General features: G+C 40.5%; 1 protein-coding gene across 1 annotated transcript; it reads left to right on the forward strand.

The window, feature by feature from the left end:
* Window positions 1-9,936: 9,936 nt before the first annotated feature.
* Window positions 9,937-13,874, forward strand: LOC147901469 (ABC transporter G family member 11-like). Its single transcript, XM_087374314.1, has 11 exons — window positions 9,937-10,525; window positions 10,659-10,738; window positions 10,834-11,123; window positions 11,260-11,431; window positions 11,597-11,719; window positions 11,888-12,019; window positions 12,106-12,300; window positions 12,421-12,507; window positions 12,610-12,882; window positions 13,051-13,158; window positions 13,355-13,874. The coding sequence occupies exons 1-11, from the start codon at window positions 10,057-10,059 to the stop codon at window positions 13,751-13,753; spliced, it is 2,328 nt and encodes a 775-aa protein (XP_087230440.1). The 5' UTR covers window positions 9,937-10,056; the 3' UTR covers window positions 13,754-13,874.
* Window positions 13,875-15,131: the final 1,257 nt, after the last annotated feature.

Genomic DNA, 15,131 nt, shown 5'->3' on the forward strand with positions numbered 1-15,131 from the left:
ACCAAGATCTATCGTGTTTTTTTATTTTTATTTGTTGCTTAGATAATCACAATGAAATTAGGGTCCCTCCCTCGATTTTGAAACTCTCGTATCTTGTTTTGATGACTAATTCAAGGCCCGTCAGATTTTTCTCATTTGTTTTTAAATTCTGAAACTCCTGGATCACATGTAATATTCCAAGACCCGTCCAGTGATCTTGAAATTCCTTGCGTCAAGTTTTCTCATTTATTTATTTACTTCGATCATCACAATGCCATTAGGGCCCTCTGTCGATCCTGAAACTCCCTTCTATTGTGATGATCTAGATTTTCCTTATTCGCTTTGTCTTTTAGATCATCACAATGCTATTAGGGACCCTCCGTTGATTCTAAACTTCCTTATTGCATTGTGATGTGGTCCTCATTTCTCTTATTTGCATTTTCATTTATATCATCACAACACGGTTTTTGAAACTCCTTTATCACATTGTGATGATTCCAAGATACCTAGCTTATTTTGAACTCCGTTATTGCATTGTGATGACTCCCATATTGTTTGCATATGGCTAGAGTAAAGCATGTAGCTAGGCCATTGAAAAAAAGAATTCTAAATGTGAAACAAGGGAGGGCATGAAGGTTGCAAAGTATTCATGCATCCTCAGGTAGATCAAGAGGGCATTAAAACATCTTACGTGTGCCATACCCAAGATCCATTTCCAGTGACTTGTCAGGTCCATATGCAATGCTTTAGATTGATAATACAATGGCAAAGATCTATCCGAAGAGCATTGCATGAGGCTGCCTAGGGTTCCTTGGGTAGGTTCTTTGTGGATAGTTATGTATTGGCAACCCATGCTCATAGGGTGATAATTTTTCCCATTGACATGATTTCATTGTGCTTACTTAGGTTCCGATTTGAAAATTGTCTTGGGATTGTTGTTATCGATGATGTAGAGTAGGCTAACATATTGCATCTCTCCCTCTAATAAGGAGGCATATATTGAAGATTAAAGAACTCCCTCAAATATGCACTTAGTACATACTTGACATAATGCTCAGATTTGGGAGCCTGTGGATTTGTAAGATGAGAATGAGGTGGGGAGAGAAGAGGAGAGTGGAGAGGAGGTAAGTAGAGGGGAAGAGGAGGGGAGAGAGGAGAGGGGAGAGGAGGTAGGAAGAGGGGATGAGGTGAGAAAGAGAAGGAGAAAGTAGCTGAGGAGGAGAGGAGAGAGCAAAAGCAAGAGAGAGTAGCTGAGAAGGAGAGGAGATCTAAGAAGAGAATAATTCTTTCCAATAAGAGAATTGAGAAGATGACAATGCATATGCTGAAGAAAGAACATAAGACAGAGGAGGGAGGATTCTTGTGGCTAGGAAAAAGAAAATCGCAGTGCAGCTCAATTCTTTAAACGTTGTTGCATTGGAACAGAGGTAGTAATTTCTTGTAATGTTTGTCATTTGAGAGTAACAAAAGACTTTTCACTTTGGTCCAGAGGAGATTTCAATACTTTCCAACCCCCTTTGAGAGGTTAATGATCGAGTGCTGCATTTTGCCTTGAGGTTTGTTACAAATTTTTATCTTGGCTTCATTCTAACTATTTTGGTCGAAGCTAAGGTGCTAATGTTTTTTTAATTTTTGCTACAGTATGATTGTATATGATTGTATAGTATGATTGTATGACACTTTCCCAATGACATACAAAATTGTCTATATATAGTCAATTTCTTTATTTCTACCTTGACGTGTTAAAGTGATCGCTCCTTTTTGAACCTTCATAATTGGCTATTCGATATAAATTTCGATGATGCAATGCTTATCGTTTTTGCATACAAGGGGTAAAGAACATTGCATACTTATTTTTCCTCTCACATGTGACATTTTTGGATCGTGTTCAATAATAGTTATTTGGAATCTGTCATGCAACTCACACTCGAGCCTTTTGGCTTGGCACACAGAGGGCACATTTATTTGGTTAATTTAGGTGATAGAGTCCATGGCTCTGTGATAGAGTGAGTGTATACTTTGTGTGTTGTTATTTGCATATTATGTATTATTTGCAATGCACAAATTGATGTTCTATTATATGTTATAGGTCGGCAAAGAAGTTGGTACGTGCTGTTGAGGTACACAAGAAAGCTATGAAAAGGACCTTTGTATTGAATAGTACAATACATCAGTGAAAAATGACGTCCATACCTATGGTTGGAGAGTATGTTACAATAGAATGCTAGTCATCAACAAGCTTTTCAACTCCTTTTCAACCTGTCCCCAAAAGTATGTAATGGACTGCTTTCTATACAGTGTCGTTTCATATTTCTTTATGATTTCTCTATTCACGATAACATATTAACTTCAACTTTCCTTATAGTATCCCCATTGTCATCACATACAAACTTGGATCTATAAGAATCTAGGGTTGAGACTTTAGAACCTAATTGTAAACATAGTGGAGGAGATCCTAGTTCAACAAGACACTATTGCTCCTACTAGCTAGGCCTGTACTGGCAACAAACATACATAGCAACCCCCTATTTTGTAGCCCATTGGGAAATTACTCTTTTTTATATATTGTTGAACCAAGAAAGCTTGGGTTATTTGGAACATTATGTCTGTAATTGAGGTATAATGAACTAGCAAAGTTGGATTATTATAACATCAAATCAAAATTTGGAATCAAACTAGTTTTATGTCTAAGTACTTATATTTACTAGATGCTTGAAATCTATGCATATATTTTTAGTTTCTGTATGTATTCCGTGACATTCTGAAATGGGAAATTTCTATTAATTAGTTATGGAGAAAAGAAGACAAATGAAATATTTTTCAAAGAACCTCAGAGGATTCTTTATTCTTTAAAAATTATGGTTGTAAGGCCTATCTAGATTCTCTTATTCACATTTCCATTTAGACCATAGTATTCATATTTTTGTTCAGATCATCACAATTCATTTAGGAACCCTTCGTTAATTTTGTAACTCTTGTATCCTGTTGTGTTGATTTTGAGATTTGTCGGGTTTTTCTTATTCTCTTTTTTCAACATGATTAGTAGGGCCTCTCCATCAATTTTGGAACTCCCTTATGACATTGTGATGATTTCAATCTACCTGTCAAGATTTTCTAATTCATTTTTTCTTTCAAATCATCATAACACAATCAAGGCCTCTCGAAGATTCTGAAACTCCCTTATCGTGTTGTGATGACCTATCACATTTTTATGGTATTGTGATGATTTTTTAAAAATTGTTGCATTAAGACTTGTTGCCAGGTGATAAATTCTTCCCGAGATTGCATCCTTGTACAATTTGTTTATTTTGTTTAAATCTTCAATTTCCAAAAGACATTCTATGGTAAATCACCTCATGGACCTCAGAGGATAGGTAAGACAAATTTCTCTCTCCTTCAATTGTCTCCATGGGGAATTTGAGGGCTTAAAAAAGGTGCGAGTACAAGAATACCATTTGATGGTGCTCAAGCAAATGGTAGTGATGGTCATTCTGCCTTTTACACTACCATCTAGGCACCAGAGCTAACCTTTCTTGGTATGCATTACACCAAGCAATAATCCCTTAGTACATGTCTTAGTTTCTCCTTCTCACCTGCATATTTGACAAAGTAAAACTCCACACCTTAAGTATTGCTAGCCTTGGAATTGACAAGAAAATTATCCCCTATACTAAGGGTATCACTTAGAGCATTATGTCCACCTTCATAGATTGGGTCCAAATTGATGTAGGACTCATCATCGTCGATACATTCGGAAGGTGCATGATTCACATGTGCCCACTTAATTACATGAGATTTGTTGCTATATTGTCTCTTCCTTATTCTCTCCAAAGTTAGCGACAACTGCAAATGTATAGCCCTCTTCTAGATAGTCAATGAGGTTATCAAAACACTCCCCAAACTGTGGTGATTCATTGCTTACCTCTCCATTATTTGTCCCTCCATCTTCACATGTGTAGAGGGAAAACTTGAACTATCTCCCATCTCTTCGTAGCTGCAATGTCCTCACAATTTTCATGATCCCCTATGATGCATGCACTGCAAAAACAAAAAAGTTTTCTTGTTTTGAGTAGGTGGTTGTTTGAAAAGCCCCATATGCTGTGCAAACTATGAGTTCCTTTAGTGGCCTCATAATCCTGTCTAGTTCTCCTTTTTACTTCATTCACTTTCACACCATGGAACAATCTGCGCACTACATTATTCCTGAGGCTTTGTTTATTGTATGTTGATTGTGAGCCATGTTACAACATCACGGGCATCATTGAGATTTTCTTGAGGGCATGTTAATTGGTGTCTAAACAGAGCTCGCTAAATAACGACACCACATAAGTCATGTTCCCCCTTGCCATGACTAGACCCAAAGAAATTCCACATCCATATTTAGATCGATTAGGGATTTAAAATTGAGACTAAGTAGAATCCATGAGCTAATTTAAATTGAGAGGATTCACCATCTAACCACACCCAATGTTGTCTTATATTTTCTTTACATGGGGATCATCAATTTTTAGCCATTCCCAATGCAATAGAAAAGCATGCTACACAAATAAGGAGTTGTGTTACCTACCATCCGAAATGTAGAAATGGTATATGCATTGCACTGACTTGGACTCCGAATCAGCAAACCAGATTGGCATTATACAAGAATCAAGCAAATGATCATATGTGATATGCACTAGAATTGTTATATGCTTGTTGTACCAATGAGAACTTTGTATCTCATCTTGTTCTAGAAATGAGTAAATTTTAGCAAAATCTATGATAGAGACAATAGTGCCATGGGGAAAATTGGCAAGGTGCTTCCTAAACTGCTTATCTTGCCAGCTGACTATGAAATTGTGAAGCACATATTTTGGGATGGATTGAAACAAGTGCTCTTTAAGCTGAGTTTAAGCTCTCTCAATTGAGTGCTCTTATATGATACTAGCCATCTCTTTTTCTCCGATCCTTTAACATTAACATGTTCAAATCTCCTTTATTTTAGAGCAACAGGGTTGCCTTCCTCATTTCATTTGGATAGATATCAAATTACCTCTTCTTTATCTAACTGCAATGCGTGCATGTGCCACGAATGCATTCACTGCAGTGCCACTCAGAGGCTCCCTTTGGTTTCAACCACTGGACTAGTTTAGGGCAATCACTTTAGTCCAAGCCAGCCTAGTTTAGAAATTAACTAGTATATGGCCCGAGCTAGCTTGAAAATTAAGCTTAACTAATATTGAACTACTAGGAATCAAAACAATTTCAACTATCAGGTTGTTCATCAATCATAAAATAACAATATATTATTGTTTCTTTCTATTGCAAAATATATTGCTATTCAGGAACATTGGTTTAGGATAATCACAGATATGGTGTTTGACTTGAACTAGCACAGTGATATGTTGCATGATGTTCCAACCATCAAGATGGTTAACTTTAGCACAATCACATTAAGTCCACGCCAGTCCAGTTTAGAAATTAAACAATTAAACAATTCCAAAACTCAATCACAAGCAACCAGTGGGCTGGTTTAGGCAACCACTAACCTATGTTGTATCAAGCATGTCAATGATGTGCTCATCCCACTACTTGCATCCAGTTCACTTTTTATAGGTATCTTGCTTATTTGGAGAAACTCTTGTGTTCTTATGTTAGAACATTGTCACTCGATTAATAACTTCTATACTTAGGTTGTCTCTCCTTTTCTTGCATTTTGTGGAAGCCCACAGACTTCTCAAATCGAGATGACCTTACATCGCTTTCATGCCCCTAACCGTTGGAGCCATGTTGGTCTTTGCCATTTCACATTTGTTTCATAGAATACCAACATAGCCAATGTCTCCCTCTTTACAGCTAATTGATCTAAGCTACGTACCCGTTTCACTTTCTGTAAGCCACTTCTCAAGCTAGAGAGCATCGTCTCTTAGACATGATTATCTAGAGATGTTGGTAGGGTTGTCACTCTATAATTTTTAGGGTACATGCTATAACTTGTGAAGACTTGAGACTCGTATTCACATGAATGGCCTGATGTTGATGCCTCCCACAAATCATGAGACCACATTTGATGTTCTTTGCTTTGATGTCAATGATTGAATGCATACATTTACAGCTGCTTCTTGTTGCTACTCTGCAAGGATTCTTTTTTCTTCTCATTGTTTCTCCCTCTGCAAATGTTGCAAAAGTGTCTTCCGTAGCTATTTCAGTATCGTGACATTTTTTTCCTTGCCCTACAATCTATTCCTTATGTCTTGAACAAGATTTTTAGTGTTCCTATCTCTCAACCTCTATCTGCTTCTCTTGCAAGCCATAACGAGCTGCATCTTACCATTGCTGCCATGGAGACAAACTAGCTTGTGAGGTGAGCAAAGAATAGAAGACAACTTACTCGAGTAAAGAAGATAACACCAAACGTCCAAAGATTTAGGTCACATCAAGCTGACTCTACACACGGGACAGGTGCAAGCTGGCAAGAGGAGGATGTACTTTAACAGATGGGGATGATTTTAAATGAGTCGTTGCAATTGTATCCACCAGTTCCACTTTTTGGGGTTCGTGTTTCGGTTCCAAATGAAGGAAGCTTCAAGCTAGGGGATCACATTCTTCCATCAGGGACGGGGTTCACGATTCCATCTCTGTATATTCACAGGCACAAAGATTGATGGTACGATGATGTAGACGAATTCAAGCCAGAGAGGTTCAACAATGGAATTTCCAAGGCATGCAAGCATGCGAATGGCATTCAAAGATTTGTAGGACGAGAGATTAAAAATTTTTAAAGTGCATGAGGATAGCAAAATTTTCAACCGTCATGATTTCCCTCCTCTAGCGATACATGTCAGCAAAATTGGATATACCAGTTGCCTTCAAGCACGTGCAATGTTGCCCACATTGCTTCAAAATACAAATAGGCCAAAGATCATGCTATTGGATCTGGTGCTGTATATTGTGAAATGCAATGACCTTTGACATATAGCAAGAAATTGCATGGAAAAAGAACCAATACAAAATTGTAAATAGTATTGGATTTATTAAAAGATCTTTGCACATGCACGAAGTGCACATTTTTAAATTCTTCCATTCTAGGGGGAATTTAGATATCAGTATCACCAACTATTAATGTTTTAAGATCACCATGCTAAGTAGCTTGGATTTTATTTTTTCAATTGGTTTTGGTTTTCAACAAAACAAGCATAAGTTATGGAGCGTGCCCTCAAATGAGTGTGCACAATTTTAGCACAACATTGGAGGCCCCTTAGACCACATCTACTATTCTCAACTAGGTGTATCCTTTGGTTGAGGAGAAGCTCATGTAGTGTACTTTTGAATGATTACTTGGTTGCATGTATGTGCAAAATAAAAATTTGATGTTTAAATTGAATAAATTGTTGATATATCATATACTCTCCAGGTTGAATGCTTCATAGCACTTGCACGGTCTCGTTGCAAATCTTTATTCCATTATTTTTTGGTCTCATGTTCAAGATTGGAATGTGTACTACAACTTGAAGACAAAGTTTGTCGAATTCCATTGAGCAATGTATAAGTTATGGGTCACGCAAGATACCTATAGACAAAAAATGCCGCAAACCTCACCACAAATGGTTACACCCAAGCAAACATTGACCCTATCTTCCAATTTTTTGACAAAGAATGGTTTCAAGTTTTTCAATGAATGCTAACTAAGTTGTGCATCCAGAAACATTGAATAATTAGTAGCAATGCTTGCACTTAGCACTAATCAATGCTAAGGCTTAGTAATTAGCACTTAGCACATAGCACTTAGCAATGCTAGCACTTAGCACTGCTAGCAACTTAGCACTTAGCACTTAGCAATGCTAGTGCTTATGTATAACACATAGTAATTACAATATAGCACATAGCAATCATAGCACTGACTATATATCAGAGCTGCGAAACTAGCACAAGGATGGCTATAGTGTAATTAGCATAGGTAGCACTTATCATGGCCCTTCAATAGTATTACATAACAATACCAATCTATCAATTTGATATGCAGTACTAACAATTGCCATAGTTGGGGCTTTTGATTGTACGATTTCAACATATGGCAAGTGTTAAGCAAGCATTCATATAATCAAAAGCATCAACTATGGTAATTATTAGTACTGCAGATCAAATTGATAGATTGGTATTTTTATTTAATACTATTGAAGGGCCATGCTAAGTGCTACCTAGATTATGTTTGGAACTTATGTTAATTAAGTATTACAATTAGCTTGATGATGGTCTAAATGATTGATGTGATTTTTTAAATCCAATGCAAATTGGTCTTTTGGCATGTGAATTTCCTAGGCAAAAAATAAAAATAGTGGTGTTTGAATCATGGTGATAGCAATTGTATTCTAAAATCTATGAAAAGTAGAGCCATTATTCGAGTCAAACATGAAACAATAATGTGATGATCTAAATCTAACAAAACTCAAGCCATCTAACCTATTATTGTCTTCTTTGGATATACTTGGTACTTTAGTTTGACACACACCTTCTGTTGTGGGCAATGCTCGACCCTCTGGCCTATGGCTTGTTGTTGTTGTTGTCTTGTGATTCCAAGCACGTATCCTCCCTGTGGCTTCCTATTGTTGTAGTAGATCCTTGTGGTCATCTTCAATGAAGGGAGAATAGACCTTTGTGCAGGGGACATCAGATGACTTAAGTCTACTTGTGGCCTATTTCCACACAACGCAAATGTGCATGTTTGGGTGTAGGAGAGAGCTCTCGAGTGGTTCATGCATGATAAATGAATTAGGTGGTGATGGCGTTTAAAACATATGGGTGGCTGAATGAGCCTAACAATTTTTGCTAGACGCATTTGGCCATTCGAGTGCTGGAGGCACTAGGCAACGTGCCCAACCAATTGCACTCAACGTCCAACCCTCCTTGTCCAATAGGAGGCAACATGCAACCCTCCCTATCCAACATCAATCAATGTCCAAAGCCTCAATTGGCTCGCATGTGGACTAGCGATTTAGGCCTCCTGCCACGAGTGCCAAAATGAGCACCGCATTTCGTTGACGTGGAAAGAGGCCCTTGGAAGACTCCATGGAGATGAAGTCATAGTCCATTTCCCAAAACTCGAGAGTGTACTTTGATAGAAATTGGCTGTCATGAGTGTCAACGTAGTTAGAAATTAGAATGCTTCCATCAGTCCTTTTAAAAGTCCCACATGTCACGCATTGGGCACGCAATGGCCGCTTCGATTCGACGCAATGTATAAGATTGAAAGTGTGAAATCCATTGATTATGAATTCTGTTTTAAAATTCAATCAAAGGAAGAGAGGAAGCATAGAACGTACCTTAATTCCAAGGTGGGCAATGGATATTCAGCACGCATGGACATACTCATAACGCTTCAGCATCCCAACGCTGGCAATCTGCAGATATTATCCGGTACCTCATACACCCATAAAACGTCAAAATGAAATGCTCCAACATTTGCTGGAAATCAGATATCAGGGCCAATTTCTATCAGAGGAAATCCAGAAAGCTATTTGAAAATTGCATGCGCTGTTTATTTGGGTGCAATGCTTTAGCGGGGCGATTGTAAAATCGACTACGAGAGGATGAGGGGAACATACGCAGATAAGTCCTAAAGCAGTAGTTTGTTTGATGGATACAGACATCAACACGTTTGTGGTGGTTGCTGGTGAGCAGCACACAAGATGAAGATGAAGAAAACGCAAGAGAGGATGGATGGAGGGGCAAATTTGTGGAGCTCAGCTCCCTGCTGCCTAGGCGGCTGCTGCTACGTTTGCCCTTCACAAGATGGGTAGGTACGTGAACGACGAATAAGAAGAAGAAGAAGAAGGACTAGAAAAGAAGAAGAGTCGCTGGAGGCCGGTAGCCATAGCCAACGCTCTTTTTGCAGCGATCCTCCGCGAGGAAATGGCACCATTTCCGATTCAAAATCGCCCTTCCTGCTCATCTTCTTATTCATCATCACCCGGCTGATCATCCTCGTCAAGCCCAGATATTCTCGCGTCACTCAGCTTCCTCCAAAACGCTTCCTCGATTTGCTCTAGCATTGACAAATCATCCACCCCCAGCTCCATCGGCTTCCTCATATATATATATATGTATGCCACTTACCCCCACAGGCATACATTGATCTCCGTTGCTCTTAATCCTTTTGCAGCCCTCCGCAGCAAGTCCCCCTATCCTTCCCTCACCATCATCGTTCATAAGTGGTCTATTCCAGTAGATCATCCATCTATGGCGACAGGCCAGCAGCCTACACCACGACTCTGTGGTCAGCCTCGGCGAGTGGGATCGCAAAGTACAGAACTAAATCTGCATAACCGTATCCTGAGTCCCCACATCGAGCAACAAAGCTGGTGGAATGCGGATGATCCCGAGTTTGCCGAGAAGCACGCTGGACCTATTCGACTCGCCTGGAAGAACATCCGGGTTAGCGTAACTGATTCGGAAGGGGAACGTCAGAAAGTTTTAGATAACATCACCGGTTATGCAGAGCCTGGATGCCTCCTGGCGATCATGGGGCCTTCCGGATCCGGAAAATCGACTTTGCTCGACGCTCTTTCAGGTGATGATCATATGGCTGATCTAAAATTCCTGCGAGACAATTACGTGGCAAATCTAGTTAGCCAGGGTTCATACTACTGATGTTATAAAACCTAAAAGACGCTCATTGCTGATCCATTATCACATCTCACTAGGCCGATTAGCGCGAAATGCAACGCGAAGTGGCAACGTGTGGATCAACGGACAAAAGATGACGCCTTCTTACGGTATCTCTGTAAGTATGCCAATAATCACCACCACAGCAGGAAGCATAATTCCCATTCCCCTTTTTGATCTGACATTCGAGGATGTCCGCACCTTGTATTCCAGGCTTACGTTACACAAGACGATACTCTTATGGGGACGCTCACGGTCCGGGAAGCCATATGCTACTCCGCCAATCTACGTCTTCCAAGTACCATGTCTCGAGAGAAAAAGTCCTCCATAGTAGAGAGAGCCATCTCGGAGATGGGTCTGGACGAGTGCGCAAACACACCAATTGGGAACTGGCACTTGAGAGGTCTGAGTGGGGGTGAGAAGCGGCGTGTGAGCATAGCCACCGAGATCTTAACTCGCCCGCGTCTACTCTTCCTCGACGAACCCACGAGCGGGCTGGACAGGTCAGTAAACTTAAAAGCAGTGATACTTCTTCTTCCTTGCACCGCCGCTGTGCACACTCAGCTCCTGATCACTGCTCACTCGCTCTCAATTCCTTTTATGGTGGCTACAAATGAGTCTCGCATCTGTCCTTGGCAGTGCATCAGCCTTTTTTGTCGTGAAAACTTTGCAAAAGCTGGCGCAAGATGGAAGGACCATCCTCTCATCGATCCATCAACCAAGTAGTGAAGTATTTGAGCTGTTCCATGACCTTCTTCTACTGTCCAGCGGTCGAACTGTATACTTCGGCGAGAGTGCTGGCGCATTTCAGGTGAGAGCTCTCTCGGCCTATTCTTTCCCTACACAAATAGTACACCTCAAAGGTATTACGTGTTTAAGGAGGTGCTTTTCTCAAGTTGTCCGTATGATGCAGATTCAAGTTTAAAGTATCTGCAATTGCTGATTTTAACATGAGCCGGTTGTGGTTCTTATCCAGCACTTTGCATCGGCTGGTTTCCCCTGTCCTCCGCTACGCAATCCTTCGGACCATTTCCTGCGTGCAATCAACTCAGAATTTGACAAGGCCAAATATGGCCTGAAGGATTCGTTCGAGACAAGCGTAAGTACCTGCAAAGGAACGGGGTTTGAAATTTGAAACTTCGATACTCGTTTCGAACTTTCAACAGAGACTCTGCAGTTGGGCAATTTTTTTGGGGTTTACGTGAGAAGATCGATCAAACAGGCATCTTCACCTATTCTTAGCAACATCTACACCGCTCTCATGCAGGTCGAATCCCCCGACTCCGGCATGTGCAGTCCCTTGGACACAGCCACGGTAGTGGACATTCTTGTGAGCGCGTATAAGAACTCTACATTCGCCTGGCTAGCGGCTTCCCGAGTCCATGAAATCTCGCAAACGGTGAGCTTCGTAGCCGGGAAAAAATCAGTGCCACTGTCCGTTTTACGTGTAGTGCTCTTTCTTAAAATTGGGCTACATTTATACAGAATGGAGCCGTTCCAGAGTCGTTGGGAAGTCAAGCGAAGTTTTGGACGCAAGCTCGTACATTGACCTGTAGGTCTTTCACGAACATGTATAGAGATATGGGCTACTACTGGCTTAGACTGAGCATCTATATCATAGTATCCTTCTGCATCGGAACCATATACTACAAAGTCGGGACTGATTACAACTCTATCATGGTATCACCACTACCTGCTCTTGTCATCTTAAGGTCCTTTTATGTTGCGACTGGTAGTTGGCATACAAGTCATCAACGTTTTCGGGCTTCTCCTGATCATGCATGACTCGTGTCTCCCCAGGCGAGAGCTTCCTGTATGTCATATATCTCAGGCTTCTTGACTTTCATGGCCATCGGAGGCTTTCCGTCCTTTGTTGAGGACATGAAGGTACATTGGTATCCCTGCACAATTAAGACATCCATTTGTATAATCAACCGTCCCTTTCTTTTTCAGCTCACCCAATTTCCTGTTTGCTCATGTACGATGTAGGTCTTCACTCGTGAGCGCCTGAATGGTCACTACGGAGTCGCAGCCTTCGTAGTGGGAAACTCTGTGTCTTCTTTGCCGTTCTTGTTCCTCATTTCTTGGACTTCTGCCACTATTTGCTACTTCATGGTATGGCTGCATCCAGGGATAGGCCACTTTGTGTACTTCCTCCTATCTCTCTTTGCAGGCATGGTAGTTGTGGAAAGTCTTATGATGGCAATCGCAAGCATTGTACCGAATTATCTGATGGGAATCATAACGGGTGCTGGCATACAGGTACGTATAATATCTGGACTCTGGACGATTGAGCGACTAACGTCTGTCTGTCTGTCGCTGCCATGCATATCATGTTGTAAAAAATCCTTTTTAATTCATTGAGCCTGGGCTCCGATATTACGATATGGGGGATGAAGCATGTCTCGTGTGCTTTTTGGCTTCATGCAGGGGATATTTCTCTTGGTTGCTGGTTTCTTTCGTCTCCCAAACGATTTGCCTAAGCCTCTATGGAAGTACCCTTTGTTCTATTTGAGCTTTCACTCATACTCTCTTCAGGTACCTCCTGCACGCCAAATACCTAAGATGAAATTTCTATTTTTTTGACGACCGCTTCCACTTTCAGGGTTTAAGAACAGGTAGAAACGGTGCGCCGTAGATTAGTCACGAACCGATCATCTCAAAGCGGCGATTGATGAAGCATCCACGAGACGTGATGTCAGTACTAATAAATGTGTACGTGCTTCCTGCTTAGGGTATGTACGAGAATGATTTTTTGGGTCTGTCCTTCGCCAGCAAGATTGAGGGAGCACCACGGGTTCCTGGGCTGACGATCGTGGAAGAAGGCTTCCAGATCACGGTGAGCAGGTCAAAATGGTGGAACCTGGCGATCTTATTGGCGATGGCAGTGGGGTATCGGGTGCTGTTCTTTGTGATGATCAAGTTTCGGGAGCAAGTGCAGCCGGTGCTGTGCGAGGTGGTGAGCAGGTGTTACACATCAATGAAGCTAAGCAACAAGTCATCAGCGAGGCAATTACAAACTGGGAGGGCGATGCTGAGCTCGCCCGATGGTCACATGGATGATGAAACCAGCTTCGGGAGCCAGTCACAGGAAACCCATCATCTCGCTGGACCTGCTACAACTATCATATGACTTGGTGAATCCCTACGTGCAGCTGCTGCACTAGGTCTCCACAATGCCTTGTACACTCAGTTCCACCTTTCCTGTTATATTCACCCCTGCATATTCCGTCGATTCATTTCTTCGACTAGCTTTTCTAGCTCTCTTCCTTCTACAACACCCCCTTCATGCCTTTCTTTTTGTTCCTTTTGGGTAAATGATGTGCTGTCAATTCCAAAGTGCTCTCTTTGGATTCTCTTCTTTTCAAGACATGTAAAGGAGCCCTCGTGCTCTCATAAGACTAATACAAAAACACAGTCTCCCAAAGAGACGGCATCTCAATACACTTACTATAACCACGGCCCCTTTCCCACTACCTAAGTTATTCAAGATCACCTATCCTTGTAACCTTGAAAGGAACTGTTGGATATATATCTCTTTTTCACGTGCATAAAATACGTCATTTTACCACTTTGAAGTCCATCGTTTAGGCTCAAGATCTCAAAGTTTTCTTTTTTTCAAGCACTTTGAAACAAGTACTCATTAGATTGATCTCTACCCTCAAATTTTTAAAAAAGAAGCTTGCTTATAGTAAAATGCCTCTTTTCACATTTAAGTTAAGATATTACACCATGTTTCTTATGAAAAAAGTTCCTAAAATACCTATTTCAAGGGTGTTAATGGGTGGACCACCTTTTATCCTTGGGATGTATTAAGGAATATGTAAGGTAGCATGTGTAATCATCAATTGGGATTTTAAATTAGATAATTTATACATGTTTTATAGAGTTATACTTATAAGCGCATGGATTTTTAGATGCAGGGTCGATTTTAGGATGCAATTTAAAGTTTGAGGGGCCTTTATAACTAATGATCCAAATCATATTCATTCTTTGTCCCTTCATGTTCATCCTTTTCACCTCATAGGCCTAAGTTGAGTATTGAACCAAAACTCTTAAATAATACCCTTTTCTAGTGCTTGTATCGACTTCCAAGATATGGGATAATGCTTGCTTCCATCTCATGATCTATGACGCAATTTTCATGTCTTCCTCAAGCTACACATCTTAAAGATGTGTTGATTCCTAGGTGCAAGTGAGATAATAATGGGTTGTGCAAATTCGAGAAGGTGCAATTTGGTCCTTGGAAAAGCAACGAACTTTGAGAATACAAATTCAAAGATACAATAAACTATTATTACCGAGTCACTACTACCCAAGGGTCCATTTCTATTGCTTTCTTACTATTGTTTGCCCATCTTTTTGGTTCCGAAAGATTAAACATAAGAAAAACTAGCACACAATCGAAATAGTATAGCTGGAACCTTTTATTGGTATTCCCATTTATATTTGTGTTAGTATTATACTAGCACCCAATGATGATTTACATTTACATACTAGATGGTAGCTGA

This window comes from Dipteris shenzhenensis, chromosome 5 (assembly GCF_047967505.1).
Source record: "Dipteris shenzhenensis isolate YYH24624 ecotype China chromosome 5, Dip_SZ_1.0, whole genome shotgun sequence".
Taxonomy (NCBI): domain Eukaryota; kingdom Viridiplantae; phylum Streptophyta; class Polypodiopsida; order Gleicheniales; family Dipteridaceae; genus Dipteris; species Dipteris shenzhenensis.